The sequence below is a fragment of the Euleptes europaea genome, chromosome 2, assembly GCF_029931775.1.
Source record: "Euleptes europaea isolate rEulEur1 chromosome 2, rEulEur1.hap1, whole genome shotgun sequence".
NCBI lineage: Eukaryota > Metazoa > Chordata > Lepidosauria > Squamata > Sphaerodactylidae > Euleptes > Euleptes europaea.
In genome coordinates, this window is record NC_079313.1 from 91,543,984 (window position 1) to 91,567,994 (window position 24,011).

Genomic DNA, 24,011 nt, shown 5'->3' on the forward strand with positions numbered 1-24,011 from the left:
CGGATAACCCACAAGAACCAATCATCAGGCATTGTTTTTCATGTTTTCAAGCCTATATTGGTAACATTAAGGACTAGGAACTTGCTTTAAATATCAAGAATTGAGATTCTCTAGGTAATGCTTTGCACTAATACATAATAATACTCCGGCTATTGCAAACAATTAGTATAGCTGACAGGCATTTGAGCAGGCTGCATTCTGAAAGAGATTTCCATTGTTACCAATGGCTGAGTCTGTGAATAACTTGAGTATTTGTGTCAATGGTATGCCCACACAAGTAAGCTTAAAACATTAACTGAATACAAGCTACCTTGCAAAAACAGCCCCCTTCCCCTAGCATAACTACCAGATAGACTGTCCTCTGTACTTAGGCTAGCCCCATCCAAGTGAATGTCTATTGCTCTGAATACAGAGAACTCTCTCTAGTGACTGTAGACTCCCTACAGCAAAGATGCTGGAACCACCCCAGGCACATTAATCGCCCTACAAACTAGAGTATGGAGTGCCAAAGCCACTTGAATATTCTTAATTCCCCCTCCAAAAAGTACATTAGTACTCTTTAAACAATAATTCATACCCCCCAGGGACACTTTGTCAGTTCTGGTGGTGGTGGGGGGAAGTAAACCATTCTAAAATAGCAGCTAGGTAGCTGCAAAGTGAACTCCGGAACAGTACAGGCAAAGTTTAATTCCAGCCATGACTGGCTGCCTCCTTTCCAAAGGGCTGTGTGCCACCAGCTACGCAGGGGATTCTCCTTTGCCAGCCGCAGAGAAGCCAGAAGATTTTATGGAGCCTGGCTCGGCCTTTCCCATGTGCTTTTCTCGTGCCAGACTCGCAGCTCATCTCTTTGTGTAAACAACCGAAGAACTGGGCACAGTGACAGGTTACGCCGTCTCTGGATACTCTTCCTTTGCCCTGTTGGTGTCTTGATCGATGGCTGTCTATACTTTCAGAGATGGCGCTTTCTCATTTTACCACTGTTTCTGTGCATCTTCTCTTTCCACTGAAAGCAGGAAGCCAGCCAGTTCCCAGGCTATGTCCTCACCCTTGCTGGCCACATGTGCGCTGGCAGCAAAACGCTATTCAGGTTTCCTCGAAAGCGAGCCTTTTAACAACAACACTGAACACTTGAACAGCTGATATGAAAAGAACTTGATTTAAGAGCCCCCCCCCCATTCCTCCTCTCTTACATTATACAAACATGTGGTTGTGGAAGACTGCCAACAGCAGCGTCAGCATTCACTGCCAGAGCCCCACGCAGCTGCGTTAGCCGTGACCCCTGAAGGGAGACTATAGGATCCCATGTACCAGCTATCTGAGCAGGAAAACAAAGGTCAAAAGGGCCGAGTGACAACACACCACACATCAAACACAACGTGATTGTTCCCTGCGTTGCTACCAGACCTTTCTTAATACCACTGTAGCACAGGGGTGTGGGGGGAAGAATTCATTCCCTTTACTGGCCCTAGCAGTTCCTTTAGGAAACAAGCAATAGGAATCAACTGCAGAAGCCAGATACGCTTATGGATGGCAGGCATTTCTTCAGAAAGGACTGTGTTTTTAACCTTCACATACTAGTCAGTCATACAGCAGGATCTTTATAGATCAGACAGTCTTAAGGTCAACAGGTATTACCCTCTGAAGCATTTTCCACCCCTTTGTACCGCGTTGCTGGAATCTGCACATCAAGCTCCTAGTGAATATGAGACACACACACACCATAAAGCACGCCGCTGTTAACATTTATCTGATGTACTCGTCTTCAGAGATGCTTGATACATCCTCATCTGCACTCTCCTCTGAGTCTGGCAGGTTGCCCCAAAGCAGAAAGTTTGTACCTTTAAAAAAAATGCAAATAGCTGCTATTTTATCCAGGATTTTCCAAGTTAACAAAATATTCCCAAAGGATATAACCATAGCTACTGGTGAAGTCCAGTAAAGGAAGTAACATACCATGCAGTTCAAGTCTACATTGGGAAAGGAGTTATTAATTTAAAGCTATGGCCAGACTTTCAGCGTTTTAATTTCTGTAAAGAGTTGCGCATAAGAAAGAATTCTAACAGGCATGCTATGTCAGGTCACAGTGCTGCATAAAATAAATAAAAGTGGCTTATAATTGCCTTGCCCTCCCCTCCCCACAACAGGCACCTTGGAGGTTGGTGAGTATGAGAGAGTTCTGAGAGAACTGGGACTAGCCCAAGGTCACCCAGCAGGCCTCATGTGGAGGAGTGGTGAATTGAACCCGGTTCTCCAGATTAGAGTCTGCTGTTCTTAACCACTGCACCACACTGGCTCTCAACATACACTTCAGAATGACAAAAAGAAGAAATGTATTTTATTATAGGCTAAAAAGCGGTTACTGTATTAGGGCAGTCACATTTGCTGAGCCAATGCAATGCCACAGGACATTCACAAGCCTTCTGAGTAAAGGAGAGGAGAACTGTGGGGAAAGTTAGATTGGCTGCTGGCGGGAGGGGACTCCAACAGGGCTTGGGGAAACCAGAGAGACAGCTTGGGAAGGACATGGAAGGATGGGCAGTGTTGGAGACACAGAGGAACTGTGCCAGGGGGCTCAACAGGCATGGCAACTAATGAACAGGAGGCAGATAGCAGAACCTGAAAGAGCCCAGGACAAGCATTATGCCACATCTAGTGATGGGAGGTGTGTAAGTGTGCCTGCACACAGCTATTGGTGTGATTAGGCAGTGGTGTAATTAGGAAAGAGGTGGCAAGGCCATAGAGTTGCTACTTTTTATCCTGGCAGGATTCTTATAACCTGCGGCTGCAAGAGAAGCAGGAGTGTGTTGGGGAAAAGGTGGCAACCCAACAAAGTAGCCATTGCATTTGAAACCTGCCTGACCTCTGAGGAGATCAGATTAGCATATTTATTCTTACAACAGCCCTGTGGGGTAGGGATTTCACAGTAAGATCTGAACCTAGGTTTCCTGAGTCTAAACCTGTCAGTCTAGCCGCTTAGTCTTAAAACAGCACAAATAAAAAAACAAGCCTGGCTGCAGGACTTCAGTTAAATATTTGACAAATAAAGCAAACAGTGATAGACCATCAATTTCATGGTTCTTTTTTTTCCTTTCTTTTTACTGTCAAGTTGCAGCCGATTGGAGGGAGGGAGGGGCAGGATTATTACTCAAAGCAAAAATTATGGTTGTGATTCTGGGATGAACAAGTAGACTGGGGGAGGTATACAACTGTGCACCAGACTCTGCTTATGGGTCAGAAGAAGCTGCAGTAGCAAAAGTGCCTCTGTCACCCTTACAGCTGTTGGGCACTTCTGACTGTAACAACTCATTAAAGACGTGCTTTAAAGCACGGAACACCACACACTGTTCTACATCTAGCATGTTATCTACGTTATTTGGTGTTTGTATTAATTGCTGTAGAGTGCTTCTGAAAATCCATCTCTCATCACCATAGGATTACAGTAGCTTCGCTGATCAATTAGTCTCAGTCTAGCGATTTAAGAGAGATCAAGGGAATTAAAGCCAAAGCAAACAGTTTCACCTGCAGTGTTTCCTCACCAGAATAATTCTTCCTAGCAAGAGCCGCATGGCAGCACTTGGAGATGGTTTTATGCTTTTCCAAAGAGGCACCCCTTGGGAATAAAAGCAGTAAGATGAAATACTTCAGCAGGATAAGAACAATCCTTAAGCAGAGAATCAAAATGTTCCATACCAGAGGAGTCGAGCCTGTTATTTCCAAAAACGGCCTGGCTGTGAAACATCCAGAAGTGCCCGTTGTTGCAGGAGAGCAGGCAAGGTTTGCATGGAGCAATCACATGGTAGCCTACAACATTTCCACTGGAAGAGCAAACAGAATATAAGAAGAGTTGGTTTTATATGCCAGCTTTCTTTACCTCTTAAGGAAGAATCAAACCAGCTTACAATCACCTTCCCTTCCTCTCCCCACAACAGACATCCTGTGAGGTAGGTGGGGCTGAGAGAGTGTGACTAGCCCAAGGTCATTCAGCTGGCTTCATGTGTAGGAGCGGGGAAACAAATCCAGTTCACCAGATTAGCATCTGCTGCTCATGTGGAGTGGGGAATCAAACCCAGTTTTCCAGATCAGAGTCCACTGCTCCAAACCACCACTCTTAACCACTACACCACCATCAAGCATCATAGAATACAAGCTACAGAAATATAGAACAAAAATTTAAGTCAACCCACATGGTCATTGAAACAACATTTTAACTTTCCCCTTGAACGGTATCAGTGAGGGAATCCCTTGCACTCCCTTCGGGAAGGCACTGTATAACTTTGGTGTAGTCATGAAAGAGGCATTTGAGTTTGTTGCCACCCAACTGCTCTTCAAACAGTAGAGAATACAGACGATAAGTTTCCAGGAAGGTTCATACACAAAGAGGCAGTTCTTAGGGGACTTTCATCCTTGACTTTTTACAGGTTTAATGATCAAAACCTGCATCTTGAATTAGGGCCAGAAACTAACCAGGGCCAGTGTAGTTATTTCAGAACTAGAGTAATATGCTGGGCAGCCCAGTCCTGAAGGGGGGTACTTACGAGTTCCCCACTGATGGCACAGCCATGTTGCCTCCTGAGTGGCTTGCAGCGGCATTGGGGGGAAAGCAATTTCCCCCCAAACCCCATGAAACTTGCACATAGAGTTTCACGGAGCTATACCATGAGTTTTGCAGGCATAAATCCGTGCCTGCAAAAAGGGGCAATTGCGGGCTGATGTGGCTTAGGAAGCTGACTAATTTTAGCTCTGCACCGGAAACACCCCCCGGATGCCGGTGCAAGCATTTACACCGGAAAAACACTGTCGGTGAGGCAGCGCTGGAGCCTGAGCCTCACACCAGTGTAAGCGCCCTTGCAACGGCGTCCATGCCACTTTGGATGGTGCACGTGGCGCTTACACTGGCATAGGAGTCATGCTGGTTCCTGAGAAGCTCTGACCCCTTTAGGATTGCTCAGTTAGACAGCCCTACAGCAACCATCTCAATGCTGAATTTTCAGCTATAAACTTCTGTGATGATTAAGATTTAAGCTCAAGAGAAACGAGCAACATTTCCACAAAATGGTAACTCCAGCTACTGTTGGACCGATGTTGAGAGTCCCAGGACCCTCGAGGATAAAAAGCCACCGGGGTGGGGGGGAGGCTGCTATGAGAGGAGGAATCAGGTGTGCTTTCCCCTCCCCTTTCTTCCATTTGCAGGATGTTGGTTGGATACAACCAAAGGGGCTTTATAGCTGTTCACAACACCACATCGAATCAAACGACAATTTTACTTACCATTTCAAACAGGCAATATTCTTCAGTTTACATTTGCAAATTTCTGTGAAATAGCAATTCCCAATGAAGTCAACAGTACTAGGGGCAGGGAGAGAAATATATGGTAATCGTTAAAAATTAATTTGATTGTGGATTTACAAATGCAAGCTATTTAGTCTTCTGATAAAAGAATTCTAATACAGTGCTAGTCTCCTTTGCTTATTTTCATTTACATCTCTGCCTCAACTAAGAGCTGCTGTAAGCTACTTCACTGTCAAAACAATCCATAACTAAACAATCATGTAAATGGGGAACGGATTCTATACCAGAGCTTTGACGGGAAGCCTTTTCTCTTGAATTCCCTTCAAAAATTGTCAAAGCAAGTTGAGTAGTTGTCCTTTGAAGAACACACTTTAGCAAACACTTTAAAATTCAATTGCCCATGTCTTAGGTTTTATATGAACACTGTTTTTTCCTAATTAAGATAAGCTGTATTTATTTCAAGTTCCCATACTACTCTGACAATTTTCCTTGCATTATGCTTAGAGTAGAAAATTATTTGGTATGGTAATACAATTTTATTCTTGTGAGGCAATACACTAGAACCTAATAATTGTTTATCTATTAAACCAGATGCAAATATTGTGTGACCAAAAACTATTGTTTTTACAAAAGCAGGGACATTGTTCATGCTTGTGAATTGTGCAGAACACCAGACCACTGCTCAGGATTACATCTCATTTTCTGTTCCCTCCCTTGGCAGATATAGTTGTAAGGGGGTCTTCAAATCCATTCTAGCCATCATATCAACCAGCACATTTAAAACAATCTTACTGCTCAACAAGAGACTACAGAATTCCTGTCTGTGTTGCAGAAGGGGCACACGAAACATGGGACAATGCTGCTTCCAGCACAGGCACAGCTTTAAGAATGCCAGAGTTCAAATCACTGTGGTGACTGCTGAACACATGAATCTGCCTGACACTGGTATAAGTGCAAAGATGCTATTCGTTGGATTACTCATCAGTGCTACAACATTTTGTACTATCCCAGTGACTAATTTTCAAGCATAAAATTTGGCGGTGTGTACATTTACACTGCATTTTGGGATTTGCTTAGGACGGTTACCAGAATCATCCTTTAATCCCCCCATTTTCCTGGTTGCTCCTCTACAGGGTTACCACGGTCTGCACAGCAGCCCATTGCTAAACAGAGGGCACTCCACAAAATGCTTGGCTGTTAATTTTCTAGATGGTCAATAAGATCAAGTATTGGCACATCCTCACCTACATCATTTATTACCATGAGCTGACCGAGAAGAAAAACATCATTAACACAGAACTGCAGCGAAACAAATAAAGGAAAGGCTGATACTAGCGATTAGCAATTGGTTGAACAAAGGTTTGTGAGGCGTTGTATGGGAGAGAATGGGATAACTTGGAACCCTGCCCCATCAACCCCTCTTGGATTCTATAAGCTTTCAAGGGCTCGAGAGGGCTGATTTATTCCTCCCTCCACAACACCACTTTTCCCTTTAATTGATGCTCAGCTGTTCTCAACATTTTTTCCCTCCTAGAGTTTTCTCAATCTTAATCAGGCTGGGGTTTTAGGGGGCCTTTTTCTTTTGATTCATTTTCTAAGTCACATTTTCCTGCACACTTCAGAGATCCCTCCCCAAGTAGACAGTCACCTTTGCCTATGAGTGTCCTGGTTTTGTGGCTTTTGGCATTTGTCATTCACTCAAGGGCCAGACACTTTTAGCTAAAGTATTGGTTTTTTGGCTTAGAGTTTCACTCTCTGCCAACATCTGAAACCAGGATGTGGTCCATATATGTAGTATTTCTTACCCCACAAACAAATAAGATCTCATGTTTTCAATATTTTTTCTTACGGGGATGTATTTTTATGTGAAGCAATAGATCAAGCAACATTCTTAACCGCACTGAGTCTAACCTGCGTAACTATGCCTCCATCTATTTAACTGATTGGAGCAATATCAGTCATTGTAATCCTGTACTGCAGAGCTTCTGTCCAAGAACCGGTTGATTCAGGCTATTTATTGTTGCAATTTAGTTTCTGATTCTCATGAAAATGAGGAGCATACATTCTACTCCCATGTGTGAACTTTACATCACCCTTGTCTTCCCTAGCCATTTTATTTATTTGCAGTATTTATACCACAATGGTTCTTGTTCTCAACAACACTAGCATAGATGGGTTTCAAAGGGGATTTGATAGATTCATGGAGGATAGGTCTATCGGTGTCTTCCCTAGCCATTTTATTTATTTGCAGTATTTATACCACAATGGTTCTTGTTCTCAACAACACTAGCATAGATGGGTTTCAAAGGGGATTTGATAGATTCATGGAGGATAGGTCTATCAGTGAGTATGAGCCACGGTGATTAAATGGAACCTTCACACACAGAGGCAGTATGCCTCTGAATATCAGTGCCAGGAGGCAACCGTGAGGAGAAGCCTTGTCCTCTATGACCTGTTTGTTGACCCTCCAGGGCAACTGGTTGGCCACAGTGTGAAAGAGGATGCTGGGTTAGATGGACAACTCATCTGTTTCTTCTTATGTTGTTTGAATGTTCTACAATGACAGCAGCAAATATTAAGCACAAAGTAGGAGCAAATGTTGTTTGGTCCCCTTCCTAGTCTACCAGGTGTTCCTGCTACCACCACAGATCTGGGCAGAGAGCATCAACAGCTCCCAGCTTTCACATAAGAGAACAACAGGTGTTAAGAGGGTTTAATGTCCAACTGCTGAATTAACAGTCACTAGTTCCATCTGCCCTTGCAAGAGAATTCTTCTCAGCATCCATGAACCTGAGCATATTCCTGAAAGGTGGTTCCTTTGCTCACAAATGAGGTAGTGTGATCTTCACTGCATTCCTGATGTGGCCCAGATTTTACAGCAGTGAACTGCAAAGACATTCTATTAATTCACATGTCTTTAAAAACTTATTTTTAGGGTTAAAATATTCATAGTACTCTTTCAATGTTGCTCATAGCAAGCACATTCCCCACCTCCTGGTTTAGATAGATCCTAACTTTCTGCCATAGGGAGTTTCCATGGTAGACATGATTCAAGCAGAAGGTAGACACTGGTGCTTAGCTACTGTGCTGCCAGCTTTGATTTATATTTGTAACACAGGAGTTTTTCAATACATTAGTTTTTCCTTCAAGTAACCAATCAGCCCTAACAGAACACCTCCATCTGCCATGCTAATCAATTACTACAGTATAAAGAAGCTGATAGTAGTAAGTAATTTCCTGAGGCACTAAACAGTTTTTCTTTTTAACATCTCAGCTTGAAGTATGAGGTTTACTGAATTTCATTACCATGCTTCTGTGAAAGCAAAAGATAGCGTTGGTTCATTGTTCAACACAACTATAGAAATGTCATTTGTAATCACATGGAATAATTTCAATCAATATTTCTCATTACCTCAAAGTTACAAAACAGAAGATATAGTTGTGGAGAAAGTTTCACCTAGGGAAACAGTTACAGTATTTGCTTTAAAATATCTGTATTTGGTATGAATTAATATGGATTTTCAGAAGATAGCGATGATAGTGGAGATTAACTGTTTTATCCAGAGTATTTTTCACATTACATGTTATTACTTTTCTCTCTCTTTTAAAGTATGTAAGATGACTGGAGTGCTGACTGAATATAAAGTATTAATAATTATCACTGTTAGCCCATGTATTCATAATAAATGCTGCAAAATTGGGCCACCCTCAGACAAGCAAGGGTTATCTGCCTATCCAGGGGACTTCCCAGGTATGCAGAAAAATATGACTTTATTAGCTAACAAAACCCTTTAAAAAGCCTGATGTGGACTAAATATGCTTCAGAAAAGGGGAGGAATATTGATAACAGTTAAAAACGTACACACAATAGGGGGGTGAAGAGGGAACAAATAAGCCTTCTCAAGCCCCTGAGAGCTTAGAAAATCTTGGACAGGGAGATTTTGAGAAATGGGGTAGGATTTCCAAACTGTTTCCCCCTGTAATTTTTGAAGGCCCCCAGATTATAAATAATAATGGCTAATTTCTAATATTGCCCTTTAAATGCTAAATTGAGTTATTTATGGTTCCTATGCCTTCTCAGATAACAAGGTGAACAACATTTGTTGAGAGGTAACACCAAATGACACCTTCCTCCCCCCTTCTGAAACAATATTAATGATGATAGTATAATACAGACTTGTGCTGTACCAGAATCTTGTATAAATTTGGGAAGAAATGGGAAACCAAGTCATAACTGATAGATACCTTGTTCTTCCCCCCCACCCCCTTGAACAGCTACATTGGCTGTAGTGGACTTGGTCAAGAATTACCGTAGCTGCGTAGCAGTCCCAAATTTTCTCTGTGTTATTTTTATCTACTTGTACAGTATGCCTGGAATTAGAAAGGGTGTACAGAAGCCACACACACATCCAGTTCCCCACCCCTGGTTTCACTTTCAAATGGTGTCCACTTAAATCCTCAAGCTATTTTTTTAAACTCCAGAATTCAAGTGGCTGTTTTGAAATGGGGCACAAGAGTTCACAAGGGGAAATTGAAGGAAAATGAGGTGTTCATGTGGTATTTCTCTTTCGAAGCAGCTCTCATCATGCCTAATTACAATGTTATATTTTGAAGTCTGGGGAGATTAAGAGCCATTTGGGCCTTCTGGGAGTAGCTTGTAAGGGGTAAACACTGTGGGAAAAGTAATCAGCTATGTAGGCAGAAACTGCACATTCCCCTCTGGAATAACACCACCTGTGCCCCCTCTCTCATGCCATGGTAACTAAAGGGAACCTCCATGTTCAGAGCCGTAAGCCTCTGAATACCAGTGCTAGGAGCCAACACCAAGGAAAGACCTAGGCCTTTATACGCTGTTTGTTGGTCCCCCAGAGTGACTGGTTGGCTGCGGAGTAAGGATGCTGGACTAGATGAAATACTGGTCTGATCCTTATGGCACCTCTTATGTTCTCACAGAAACTGGGAAAGGTGTCTATGAAGACAAGCCTGAATGCACTTATCAGAACATCCAACCTAAGGCTTTGAAATATGTATAATGAAACATGTTTTGTTTTTGCAGCTGTGTCAAGTCTACGTTTATGTCAAGGGGGCACTTTAGAGAATATACATTTAAATTCCGATGTAGGGAAAAAAGATTTGTCAGAGGAAGCAAGCAATGCATGCTTCCCTGGAAAACTTCAGTGCTCTCATGTAAATGCTACAGAAAACAAAAACCTGTAGCTAGCTGCACATTTTTTTTCCTGATGTTTTAATAGTATTCACCACCAGTGAAGCTGATGAAGGCAAATTCTAGGCTGTCCTGTGATTTCTACAAGCACTTCCTTTGTGCTTTGGCCTATCACCACAACAAATGAATAGACCAGAAACTGACTATTAAGAGAAGTGAAAGTGACTGTTCCAACACAATGGAACTGCTGTACTGCTCATGGCAGAGAGAATATTAGGGCCATTTGGCTGCCTTTCATAATTAGATGGATGTTTGAGATTCTAAAGAACAATTTAGGACCTGCCACGCTGAACACAGCCCACAAGCCATGCATGGTGACCAACCAAAAAGCTTGATAAACTGCTTGGCTTTACTGTCTGCCTGGGACTGAAAAAACAGGGAAGTTGTAAAGTACCTAGCAAGCCACCCAATACGTGGCTAGTGGGTGTCACAAGTTATGCAGGGCCTTACGAGAAAGTATAGAAGTAATTGTTCTGAAGTGGGTTTTTGGCCTTGAATTCAAGCAAATAGAAAACCACCATATTTATTGGAAGGCAACCCTAAATGCAAGACAGCCCTCCTCAATGTTATACACACACAAAAATGTTATTATTATTATTCCATAAAGTTGTAATGTCTGTGACAACCTCTTTGTGGGGAGGGGGGCAGCATACCTGGAAAAAAGTCTTGTCTTCCTTTTTTATGGGCAGCTGTAGATTCAGCCAAATTGGGGTTTAGGCTGAAAACAGCTGATCAGATGGCCATGAAACCAAGATGAAGGGCATTCAGACCTGAAAATTGCATGTCACTATGCTACTTTTAACTATTGCATTTCATTGGGACAAATATGTAAGAGTCAGACAAGAAGGTTGGCGTTCAAAACGGATCATTGGTCCAGATCAACAGAAGTGACTGACAGGTGCAGCACTGAGAATCTTTAGAGGATTTCCAAGCCAAATAGGTACCAAGCCAAATGGGTACTGCTGAAACAAAGGGGTGTAACTAGATCTAGAGCCCCTGTGGTGACTCACCTGGTGGGAGGAATGTCTGTGGAGTAGAGGTCTGTCTCTGTGTCAGCCAGGAGCACAGCCTTCATGCCCCGTGAACTTAGCACTTGTTGGCAGAACCGGCAGCACAGCACGGACACGCACCTGTCTGCAAAGCTGCAACCGCTAGTGGACATGGTAAGAGCAGCCTGTGCTAGAGGGAGGTCAGGTGCGTCCCTGTGTCTTCTCAGTAGACCAGAGGAACAATTCCTATTCCAGGGGGCTTCTCCCAAGCTTTGTGACTCCTTCTTTCTTACTTAACCAGCAATTATTGCCATTCTTCCCTTCTGTGGTCTCGATCAAGGATTAGTACCTCTAGATCTTCCTTAAATATGTATTTGGGGGTGGGGGGCGCATTGGTGATGAGGAAGCGTCTCTTTGTACCTCCTCGGGGGAACAACCGCAAGGATGTGAATTGGCTAGATAACCAGCCTGCATGAAGATAATTCACGAAAGCTCACACCCTGCCAGAAAATATTTCTGTTAGTCTTTAAGGTGCTACTGGACTCTGGCCCTTTTCTACAACCTGCATGAAGTGGAAGCCATACAGACCACTCACTGTCCCTCCAGGGAGCAGTCCCGCAAGGCTGCTTCCTTCTAGGAGCCCTACACAGCTCTTGCTTTCTGGCCTGCGGCCTACCTCCAGCTCACAGGGATACCTTTCTGGAACTGCCGCCCGAGGCTTGATCTTCCACCCCTTGTTATTCTTATCCCACTCTCCGGGCCGTAATGGTGCCGCCGGTCTCTGCCTGCCAGTTTTGGAAGGCTCGGCCCTGTCCTGCCTGGCTTTCTCGGGCAGGAAGGGACAAGATCCTCCCGCCCCCTCTCCCCTGCCAGCAACCCCCGGCCTGACCCCTTTTCTCTGCTCTGCGAGCCCCTCGGCGGCGCCGAAGCCAACGTCGCCTTACTATTCCATCTGTCAGTTTGAATCTGTACCTCCGCCTCCCATTGGGGGAAACGCGACCCGCCTCCGGAGCGGTGATTGGTCGAAATGCTTCGCCGCCAACTCCGGAAGAAAGTGGGCCGGCCTCTTCGTTCTCCCGATGTAAGGCGGTCGGGACACGCCCCTAGCTTCCAATAGGTCTAGCAGTCATTTGTATTTGCATGCCCCGCCCTCTCGTAGCCGCGGCCCCCTGGGCTGAGCCTCGGCCCTTCGGCTTATCCTGAATGGTCCTCATTAGCATCTGCTGGGAGGTGTTAATACGGAAAAGTGGCGGGACCCAAGCAATGCAGGGAGGAAGGTGGAGGGTAGCGATTGGCTAGAGCAGCTGCCATTCTGCAGAGGGTCCTCTTCCGATTGGTGTTCCTCGGTGGAATGGGCGGAGGAGCGGGATCGGGGTTGCGGAGGGAACGGGCGGCGGGAGTAGCAGCAGCCGGAGGGAGGCGGCTCTTGGGGAAAAGGGCTCCGTCTGTGCAGCGTTGCAGGTAACAATTGCGCCTGGTATGTATGGAGGAATCCGAGGCTGGGTCGTCTAACACGGGTTTCCCAGCCCACTTTCCCTAGCCCGTAAGATCTCTTGGAGAGATCGCGGTGGGTAGGAGCCGCCTTCTCGGACTGGACTGCAATGCTCGCCTCCCGCCGGGACGGGAAATCCCCGCTTCGGAATAGCGCTCCTTCCAGAAAAAAGTGCAGGGACTCTCTCCGATGATATTGCACGCCCCGCAAAAGTGCAGGGACTCTCTCCGCCCCTCCCGGTCTTATTCTTCTGCTAACCCGCAGCGAGCGCTGGAAGTCCTGTAATGTCCATTGGGACAGGCTCGATGTTCCATCCCATAATATCCCCCCGCTGCAGCAGAGAGGGGAGCTGCATCCCACGTTCCCCCTCCAGAAGAATCCCCCACCCCCGATTGCCTTCACTTCGTAACTATCTAAGACCAGAGCTAAGAGTCCAGTAGCACCTTAAAGACTAACAAAAGTATTTTCTGGCAGGGTATGAGCTTTCGTGAGCCTGTGGCTCTGCCAGAAAATACTTTTGTTAGTCTTTAAGGTGCTACTGGACTCTTGCTCTTTTCTACTACTGCCGACAGACTACCCGCTGTGAATGATCTAAGACCAGGTTTTTTAAAAGAGATCCCTTTAAAACGTCTTCAAAAGGATGATCGCAAATGTCCTGTCACAAGCCTGTTCAAACAGTTGACTCCCTGGGACCGTAGCAGTATCGCTTCCCCGAAATCCCCTAACCTAAACTTCGGAGGGTTTTCCCCCCACCCCCAGGGCAAAGCTTTTGCCAGTCCGTAATACTTCTCTTTCCCAAAGATAGCCCCAGACCCTTATCTTCCTTTTCTGATCTATAGTCTTGTGTGTGTGTGTTAAGTGCCGTCAAGTCGCTTCCGACTCATGGCGACCCTATGAATGAAAGTCCTCCAAAATGTCCTGTCTTTGACAGCCTTGCTCAGATCTTGCAAATTGAAGGCTGTGGCTTCCTTTATGGAGTCCATCCATCTCTTGTTGGGTCTTCCTCTTTTCCTGCTGCCCTCAACTTTTCCTAGCATGACTGTCTTTATCTATAGTCTTAGGTCCATAATATTCCAGGATGGAAAAACGGCTTCTTTCTTCTGTCCTCTCTCCCATGGGGCACAGCAGGCAAAACTTCCTCTCCGCCTTCACTTGCCAGGGTTTCCAGAGCAGAACTTGTAAGCCCATGGCATTTTCTCTTCTGCATGCTCTCCCTGGTAAGTTTGGCAACCAGAAGGAAAGACGGGGATGGGCTCTTAACTTCCTGTGTGTCGGAACTTCACAACTTGTCTCTTGCCAGCTGAATGCCACCCACTAGCAGCTCAGCAAATCTCTTGCTTCTCCTGAGGCTCTGGGACTGGAGGACTGGGGTCGCTGAGCATCTAACAAGCTCGGAAACATGGCTTGTACAGCGTTTTTCCCCTCGGTGGGTCACAGGGTGTGTGGTGTCATGCTCAGCCCCCTCAATATAAATGCCCATTAACAAGTAAACAAAGGTCTACCTTTCTCAATAGCATAGCATTGGATTTTTGTGTTGAATAGTTGGAATCTCATAAAGGAGACAGCAGAGGTTGGTGAGGCCGAGGGTTCAGGGTGATTCTGCTGTGTGTTTTTTGAGAGAACTTTAAATATGTTTGCAGTGTTGCTTCACAGCTGCTGGACAGCTTGTGCTAGTGCTAGCCAGAAATGTGCCTCGCTCCTTTGGAGCCAGCCACACTTTCCCTTTGTGTTTCCAGAAAATGCTTTAGCTCTTAGTCTGTAACCCTTTACCATTTCCTGTCTCTGCTGGCCGCATTGTTCCTCTCATTGGATGTGGATCCAGGTTTCTTCTGTCTCTGTCCCCCTTTCCTTAGCATTTGTTGCCAACGGTAGCTTGTAATTCCCCCCCCCCCCCAAAAAGTTATGCCCTGACTTCCCCCTGCTGAGAGACTTGCATCTGTCTTGCACACACTGAGCTACTTTTCCCCGGCTCCAAATAAACTTTGATGTCTACAGCGGATACTTGTATTTTTCCCCCTTTCCAGCATGGTGGAGTCCAAACCTCTCAAAAATTAACAATAATACACAATAAAAATACTGAAAGCTGATGTGTTGGCTGGACCAAGGACTGCAGCTTTTAGCTACACCAAAGGGGATTAGTCCTGTTTATACAATGGCTTGTGGATTAATTTATGAGCTCCTATAGTTCAAGTAATATAAGGATTTGGGTTTTTTTTTTTTTAGATATCGTATTGCTCTGCCTCTAATAGTTTTGCCTTTTAGCTAGTTGTGTGTGTGTGTGTGGGGGGGGGGGGGTCTTTTGTCTCCTTTTCTTTGTTTTCCTCAGTTATTTCCTAATAATCCTTATCTGCTATACTTGGGAGAAGGGGTTGTTTACCCTTTCTGCTTATTTCAAGCATTTTAATCACACTGTGACTTGAATAGCTTGCACTTCAAATTCTTAACTTTAAAAGCATGTTTGTTTTGAAAGTGTTTGTAGTTGGTTGACTATTGAATAACTATTTAAATTTACAGGCCTTTGAAACTGAAGAAAGTGACTTTGGAGTTTCTCTCTCTCTCCTACCGTTTGGGATTTAATTTGCATCATCTCTGATTCTATTTAAAAAGAAAGCAGCAAGTCAAACCCACACACAACATGTTGTTGCGCAGAAGGACTTCCACTCCCTGGCTGTGCTATTAATGTTAGCAATCAGGAAAAGCCTTTGGGGGCTGCAGATTCTCTAGTCTGATGCTGCTGCCGCTGCCAGTGCTGCGAAGGGTTTTGGTGCAGGGAATCCAAACTGCTGCCTTTTCCATCGGCTGAGCTCTTCACATCTGCATGTCTCTGCTGCTCTTACACACTCCATCTTCCACCCTCTCTCCATGGACTAACTGCTGTTAAGGAAAGCCGAGCCCAACCAAGTGATCGCTTTTGAGAGGAACACAGATTGCATTATTTATCATATTCTGGTGGATCTGTTCAGAGGATAATCTTTTTTTTTTCTGGGGGGGTGGGGAAGAAAAACATGACGTCGCCAGCTAAATTCAAAAAGGATAAGGAGATCATAGCTGAATATGACACTCAAGTCAAAGGTAAGGATTTATTTAAGCAAAATATGAATGTGCTGTGTTTGTGTGTGTGTTTTACAGTTTTACAGTCTCAACTTGCAATGCAGGAGCTCACGCTACATGTTTGGGTGTGGAAGGGAAAAGCATTTGCAGATTGCCAGGAATTTGCAGTGCTTTCCAATAGTGCAATGTTAGAAGGGATTGACAGTGATTGTAGCTTCATGGGGTTGGGTATTGCACTGTCTTTTTATATTTTTAAAAATAACAGTTCTGTTGCTAGGTAAAATCACAGAGAAATATATATATATACAGGTCATGTGTATTTCTATAAATATGTTTATATTAGTAGGCAACAGTATAGCAGACAATGAATCATAGTTGCATTGTAAATGCCTCCTCCCTTCAAATGTATTATCTTAGAGAGCTTTGTTGTTTGGCAGTAATGTTGATTTGTGTTTATAGTTTTTTTAAAAATAGCTGTATGCCCCAAAAGGCTTTCACTCTTCAGAAATGCTTTCTGTATGTGCCTATCATACACCTCTGGCAGCCTGCTACAACGCCCTTCACTTTGAACTGCATATATGTACTGCCAAACTCTTTCTGTGGTTCTGTGCTCTGTTTGAAAGATGTCCATTAAAGGGTGTGTTACATTTGCTGCAAACAACAACTTGACAGACATGCTCCCTGCAGGAGTATCCTGGTGACATTAGGCGAGTGGGCATGGTTTAACATCATCACATGCCTGGGTGACAAGAGTAAAGAGACGCTGGCTCGCCTAACCCTTTTGTGTCTGCAGAGTTTTCAGCATTTCTTCATATATATGTGCAAATTGGACTTTTGTTCCGGCATATTCTTAACCACAAAAAATGTTGCTGCTGGAGAGACTCTGAAGCAGTTCCTCAAATGAGAAGTGCTTGATCTGCCCATATGTTCAACAGTACATGAGGGAATGGCTTTGAGGTTGTGGGGAATTAACTGGGTTCTCCTTCCAAACTGTGTGTGCTCCAGGGCTTTAAGTAACTGCAGAGCCACTGTGCATTTGTGGGCCTCTTGGTATGATCTGAGGCATGAGGCAGACTGCTATCTTTTCCATGTTCTGACTGTGTAATACATCTGGGAAGGAAGACAGGCTTCTCAAAGGAGGCAGTGAAGCTGAGATCATTAATGGCTTTAAAAAAATGTGTTTTGGGATTCTTGGGTTGGAGTCAGTAGCCAGTCAAAGCATATTTGTCCTTCACTCCTCCTTTCTTTTCATGTTAATGTAATCTCCTTTTGCTTGGCAGGCTAACTAGGTTTTTGGAATTCCAGTGGCCAACAGGAGGCACTGAATCAGCAAAGTATGGTGTCCACCCAGCACTGCTTGCTGCCTGGGCAGGAAGAGTAGGTGATCTTTAAAAAGGCAGTCTTAGAAATGTATGCATAGAGACTTGGATTTCCTTTGTTTCAGGATACAAGAAGGGAGGGTTCCCTGCTCCAGCTTGTTGAAACAATGCAAAAGGCATCTTGTTCTCTTCAGAGGAACTGTTATGTGTAACCTCCATTCCACAGGGAGGCTTGTACTTTAAGGAAAGAATTTAAAGCTATAAGGTAAGCAGGAAAAAAAGAAAGCCAAAGATTTCTGTTAGCAGTTTGCAGTCCTGCTGTTTTTCTTTTCTTTTCTGATCTTACATTAGCTAGAACTTGGCATTTGGTAAGAAAGCTGGATTTAGCCATAGTTGTTTTCTTTGGAGAGTTACTCTTTCAGCGTGGTCCTGAGTGATGCTTTTTCTCATACTACAAAAATATCCAAAACATTTCACTGAAAACACAGATTTTTATTCTTGGGAATAAATTTTATCTGATATACATATGAAATAGGGTTAACCAGTGTGCATTGGATTGATTATAGAGGGCTTCTATATCTACCCTCTATCAATCCAATGCACACTGGTTAACCCTATTTCATGTGTATATCAGATAAAATTTATTGTCTCCTCACAGGGAGACAATCACTGCAGGAGATGCCCAGCCTCTTTCTGTTTTCTGAACCCACAAGACACGATCCATGTGCTTTCATTATTCTACACAATCTTGAGTTGACCTATGGTCAAGATTAATTTTTTTAAAAAGTACAGCCTTGGGGGCTAGAAATTGGATTTTTCTTAGCTGAAAGTGCTGCCATATTTTAGATAATATGCTTGAGTGGGGGTGGAGGTACAGATATGTGGGTGCTCAATTCTACTGATGCTATTCTTTTGGAAAACAGACTGGTAGTGCTATGATAACCATGGTTGCTGCAGTTTATGCCTGTGCATGTGTTTGAGTTGTAACTTCTAAAATAACATCCTATGCAAGGCCAAAGGAAAGAGAGCTCCTCTGCTGTGCCCTGCGTGTTTCATTTATGCTCACTCCACTCCCTCCCCCCTTTACCATTGCTTGGGGAAAATTGAAAGGCTTTCTTGGGAAGTTGTGCTGAAGGGAATGTGTCCTCTGCCCGTTCTGAACCTGAGAACAAAGCCACAGGATGAGTTTGCACCAACAGGACAATAGTAGGGGCAGCTGTTGCCTCAGCCATTGCTTACCATGACAGCAAAGGAACAGGAAGTCTCCCAGTGCCGGGAGCTTAGGAGTCAATCTTGAGATTTGCTAGTGATGCTTAGCACAGCGTAGGTGTGTATCCTTCAAACTTATCAAGGCCTTACCATGGTTCTTAAATTTAATTATGCTTTATGACTAGCAATGCCAGCTCTGCTTTTAGTTTTCTTTCCCATGTACTGCACTTGGAAGAAGATGCCTGTCCCTCCCCCAATCTGTTATGCCATTTCACTGGATGAGACATATAGCTCCAAAAAAGTGTGCATTAGTAGCAGGTGAAATAGAAGGAATGTTCCCTGAAAACTCAATGGCATTAACACATTCCGCTGACCTTCACCATACTGAGGTGACAGAACTAGGCTACATTTCAAGACCTTATATAACTGGTACTACACAAATGGAACCTGGAGATTAGTGCTTGGAGTCTTTGCGACCATCTCCCGTAACATAGTAGGATTGTTCTTCCCTGATTTTTGATCAGTCACTTTTCTGTAGTTTGTATATTTAGATGCACCTGTACTCCTGTATCCAGTGGCTACTTGGAAGCTGGATTCTTTTCTTGAGTCACTATTCGTTTTCTGTAGGATTACTGCCTTGTGAGGAGACAATTTTAGACTCTTTGGAGATAAGGCCATGCCATCAACCAGTCTCACCAAGTGCCCACTTCGGGCAGACAGTCTCCCAGGGAAAGCCCCCCCCCCCACCTGTCCTTGCATTTTGGTCCAGCGGTAGAAACTGTGGGAGGTGAAAATGACATCTGCTTATGCTGACATCATGTCCAGGCAACCTGGACATGGTGGTGTCACCCAATGCTCTCGAAACTCTTTGGTAATACTGTAGAATTTTTAGAGTGTCAGTTGATGAACTGATGTCACATCCAGGTTTTTGCTTGGATGTGATATTGGCATGTAGCCCAGTTTCATTCCCCCCTCATCCCACCCATGAAGATCCCAGAGATGCCAGGCCCTTCGTGGCATCTCTAGGTATAACACTAAGTTTAACACCTCTGTTTGGAGGAATGTGATGGCTAATCTGGTGGTAGGAATGCACTCTTTTGTTGTTGCAAAACGTTAAAAAAACCTGGTTGGATAGGAACCACTGGTCCTTCTCCCTCATCTTGACCTTCTACCCCATGTCATCTAACTTTTTTCTAGACAGTGTTTAATTGAGAGTGCCAGAATTCAATGTCAATTGGAAGCCCTTCCTCCAATGAGTGGAGGCTAAGTCTTAGCTTGTGCTCATATGTGATGCATTCTTCTTGCTCTCTTTAGAAACTTGATTGTGAATATCTATTTTTAAGGTGCCGTTTGTTCCCGTGAGATGATGTTTGCCTCCCTATCTGGTAGTATAGAACTTTATCATGTAGCTGAATTGTTTAATGAAAAGGGCTTATGTTCATTTTGTATGTTATACTTGTGATGGACAGAGTCCATTACAGAGGAAATCATGTTAGGAGTGGAGTGTAAACACAAAGATCGTAGGGCAGACTTCATGGGTTGTTTTTTGTGTGTGTGTGTTTTTGTAATGGTGTTTGAGTACAAAAAAGCCATTGTTTCCTATGATTCATGGATACTGGAGAAATAGGTAGACACCACATGCTGTAATTTATTGTAGATATAAAACAGCTAGTAATGCCTAACCACAGACTCTATGAATGAGCCCTCAACTTTTACTGGTGGCTTTTGGAAACATGTTTTTAGGAATTCTTTGCTTCCTAGTATATGTCAAGTTTTGTAGAACTATATCATCTTATCTATATCTAATAACAACATGTGGCCCTCCCCATCTGCAGATATTTAAATCTTCAGATCGGAGCTATACTGACACTTAAACAGATTTTCCTGTAAACCTGGGGGACCCTCCAGGTTTGCAGAAAATCTGAAATCTTAAAAACATAGATTGGGGTGTAAATTCCCCCTCAAATAAAAGAATATTCTCTGTGCAAGTGAAGAGAACACACCTACCAGTGGTGTGATCATTGGCAGCTGCATCAGAGCCCAAAATTGGCAGTGGGCCTGGCTGCTTCAGAGCCCGGGAGCCAGGTGGGCCCACACTTCTATATTCTAATAGCAGAGTCGACCAAATCTAAGGATACTTAAATCCAGTGATTAGAGCTGTGAACAGACAAGACAGACCATTCTACAAACCTGAAAAATGCCCCCAAATGATAAAAGGAGCACCTGAGGCTTTAAGAAACAGATGCCCTCCGTGGCTGTTGCTAGGCAACCGCTGCATTCCAGGCTTGGTTTTTCTAAGTAAAAGGCAAGGGGAAGGGACAGATCATTTCCAGGGCTGTTTTGGCCTTTGAGGGAGGACTTGTTGGGACCACACATGGTATCAACCAGTGGGTGACTTGCCTGACCCAACTAGGCCTGGCCGCTTGCTACTGTTCAACCCTACGATAGCCAGTGTGATGTAGTAGTTAGAGCTTGAGAGTAGGTCGGAGAGACCCAGGTTTGAATCCCCATCTTTTTGTGGAAGCTCACTGGGTTATTTGGGGCCAGTCAGATCCTTGTAGCCTAACCTACCTCACAGGATTGTTGTGAAGATAAAAAGGAGGAGCTGCTTTGGTCCCCCTGTGGAGAAAGGTGGGGTATAAATGAAGTGGGCCATAATTTTCCTAGGCAAAAGCTGTGGGCGGGGAGAGAAAGCTGAAGACCGAGGGGCAGATAAATGTAGGTAGGCTGTTGGGTGAGAAGGAAGCAGGTAAAGGGGAGCAGCTATGGGGGCTTTTAGGGAAACAAAAGAGAAAATAGTGCAGGAGTGGGGAATGAGATGCCTCCCGCAAATCATTGTGGGTTCCCACTTGTGATATTTAATTTATTCCCTACAAATTACAGAGTTTCATGTCACCAGGATGGTTGTAAATTTAAAACAAAGTAAGCTATGGGTATGACTGTTGGTGTTGTTTAAGAATTTCAGGGTAACTGCAACCCTCCCCCCTCGGATTTATTGATCATTTTTGCCACTAGTGTAAAACTGGATAAGCATGAGCCCATCTATTACTGTAAATGTGGTAAAACATGACTGTATTGAACTTGTGTTGCCTAGGGATGCACAGGTGAAGAAGGAGCTTCAAAGCAGTGCAGAAACTGTGATTAAAAATGCATGGCTTGTTGGAGGAATATGTTGAATAGCTGAAAGTCTGCTGAAGACTCTTAGTGGGAGGGAGGGAATGTTGCCTTGTTATGGTGTGCTTGATGAAGATTAATGGGTCATCTGCAGAGGTGGAAAGGGAGATTCCATCTTTCCAGTGTGGGGACTCAGACAACACGCAGCTGAATAAACTCCTGTGCTTCTTTTATACACTACAGCAGAGGTACCCAAACTTTTTGAGCCTGCAGGAACCTTTGGAATCCTGAAACGGGGTGGTGAGCGCAACCACAAAATGGTTGCTGCAAGAGGTGGAGCCAACTACAGAATGCCAGGGAGTGAAGTTATGCATAACTCTGATAGTAACGTTTCAGCATTTCAGGCAGAAGCTCTGTTTAACATGACACCTTTTAAAGCGAACATATTGTTTAAAATATTTTCTTGATTACACACAGCTTATGTTCAGTCACAGGCGACGATCTTGTGCTGTAGAGGCAGCTGCTGCCAAAGCAATGTTTTTAGAACTTGCACAGCCAACCAGAAGACCTGCTGGGCAAAAGCACCACCTGGCCCGCCCACTTTCTAAAAAACACTTGGCGGACATCAGGAAAGGTGTTAGTGGGTGTTGTGGTTCTTATGGGCACCACATTGGTGACCCCTCCCCTACAGCTAATTTATGCCTGGCAGTGTGCTTTCAGTAGGTGGATCTGGCCTGTGCTTTTTTAGAGTAGCTTAAGACTACCACTTCATTTTACACCTTAATGCAGAGGTGTTGAACTCAATTGTTACAAGGGCCAGATATGACATAAATGTCACTTGGTTGGGCCAGGCCATGCCTCACCTGCTCATATTGAGAATGGGAGGGGCTGGCTGGCTGGCTTGCAGGCCGGGTAAGAGCTCTCATGGGGCCAGATCCGGCCCACAGGCCTTATGTTTGACACCCCTGCCTTAATGTGTTAAATCCATTGTCTCTAGACTATCAAAAGGAGAAGTGTCTTTAAACTTCAAACCTTCTCTTCCACCTCCCCTTCCAATCTAAGGGAGCATTTTATTTAATCAATGTGTATGAAGTTACGGGTAATAGACTTCTAGAACCTTAAAATGTTGGTATGTTTTACTACAGGGATGATTCAGATTTAAATGAGATCTTTCTTTGGGCTGGCATACAAACAATTTCCAGCATTGGTGGGGGGGGGAAACAATTTTTCCTCGTTGGATAAAAGCAGATATCTTGGTCAAATTAATGTGGTGAAAGGAAGATTAAACTCATCCATGACATAGAGGTGGAAAACAAGTGCTCGGGCTGACAAGCCCTGCTGACCCATTCGGTCTTGCTGCAGAACTTGCTTCTCAAAACACTTTATGTTAGAGATCCAACCCCAGTGCTGCTCTATCGCCTAGCAATTTGGTGATTTCCCCCAAGGGGCTTGTGTGCTTCTCCCTTCTCTTCTTTTACACAGTCATTTCCATCTTGCCTTTCAGGTTTAGAGATAATGATAGTTGGCACTATTTCTACCTCGATATTAAAACTCACCATAGTTAGTATGAAACCACAGTGTGTAACCATGACTACAAGGACCTTTGTAAACTGCAGTTTTATTTAAACGTGGTTACTGTTAAAATGCTAATGGCGTCTCGGTAATAGCCAGGATGGATTGATTTAAATCAAGGCAATTTAAACCACTGCTTTTAAACTATATTTTAAATCACAAAACTTAATTTAAAAAACGATTAAAATTTTTAGAAATCCCATATGTTTCGATAGCTTGTTAACCATTAAAAAAATATTGATTTTAAAATGGCAAAGAGTGTTCATGCTACCATAGAAGGTATACGATAAGCTCCTTAAACATTTAACTTAAAACCAGTAAAGTATTTGGAAAATTATATACAATGCATGGCTTATTCTTAAATTAATGCTCATGACCCCAGATACAGTGTGTTTTGCAGTGTGCAGCTGTGATAAGTTATTTGTGGACAGATAGAAGTTGGAATCAGCACTGGAATGTGCTGCTTGTTTCCAGCGTCCCTTTTTGTTTTAATCTTCCCCCTTTCCTTTGTAATGTAAACTTGACCCATGGGAATCAGTGAATTGCTAGCCTATGGCTCTTCGTGTGCATCCATTATAAAATTAGAACTATTGGGTTGGCTCCTGTGCAAAATCTGTGCTGATGGAAGGGATTTCTGTACGTGGAGCAGAATATCATCCCCCATGCTGCTCCTGGGGAACAGGGGACCCTTAGGAGCACCACGAGAGTGGAATTGGATGTCTGTTACGAAATGGGGGAATTGACAATGACAA

General features: G+C 43.9%; 2 protein-coding genes across 5 annotated transcripts in view; one reads left to right on the plus strand and one right to left on the minus strand.

The window, feature by feature from the left end:
• Nucleotides 1-1,743: 1,743 nt before the first annotated feature.
• On the minus strand, nucleotides 1,744-11,675 carry FAM72A (family with sequence similarity 72 member A). Its single transcript, XM_056845265.1, has 4 exons — nucleotides 11,524-11,675; nucleotides 5,269-5,346; nucleotides 3,691-3,815; nucleotides 1,744-1,838 (listed from the first exon to the last, which is right to left on the minus strand). Exons 1-4 carry the CDS (start codon nucleotides 11,673-11,675, stop codon nucleotides 1,744-1,746), a joined length of 450 nt encoding a protein of 149 aa, XP_056701243.1.
• Nucleotides 11,676-15,522: 3,847 nt separating this feature from the next.
• The window catches only part of SRGAP2 (SLIT-ROBO Rho GTPase activating protein 2), a 218,188-nt gene continuing 209,699 nt past the window's right edge, over nucleotides 15,523-24,011 (plus strand). For all 4 annotated transcript variants that reach the window (XM_056844376.1, XM_056844377.1, XM_056844378.1 and 1 more), the window contains exon 1: nucleotides 15,523-16,066. In XM_056844376.1, the coding sequence (XP_056700354.1) occupies nucleotides 16,000-16,066 (67 nt within the window). In that variant the 5' untranslated portion in view covers nucleotides 15,523-15,999. The remainder of the gene's footprint in view (nucleotides 16,067-24,011) is intronic.

What these genes read in the sequence shown, in the direction of transcription:
- FAM72A (XM_056845265.1), bottom strand. Translation starts at nt 11,675, where the DNA reads ATGTCCACTAGCGGTTGCAGCTTTGCAGACAGGTGCGTGTCCGTGCTG. An exon ending in ACAGACATTCCTCCCACCAG is followed by an intron (nt 5,347 to 11,523) that starts GTGAGTCACCAC and finishes CCCTGCCCCTAG; the next exon opens with TACTGTTGACTTCATTGGGA. An exon ending in TAACAGGCTCGACTCCTCTG is followed by an intron (nt 1,839 to 3,690) that starts GTATGGAACATT and finishes TTTTTTTTAAAG; the next exon opens with GTACAAACTTTCTGCTTTGG.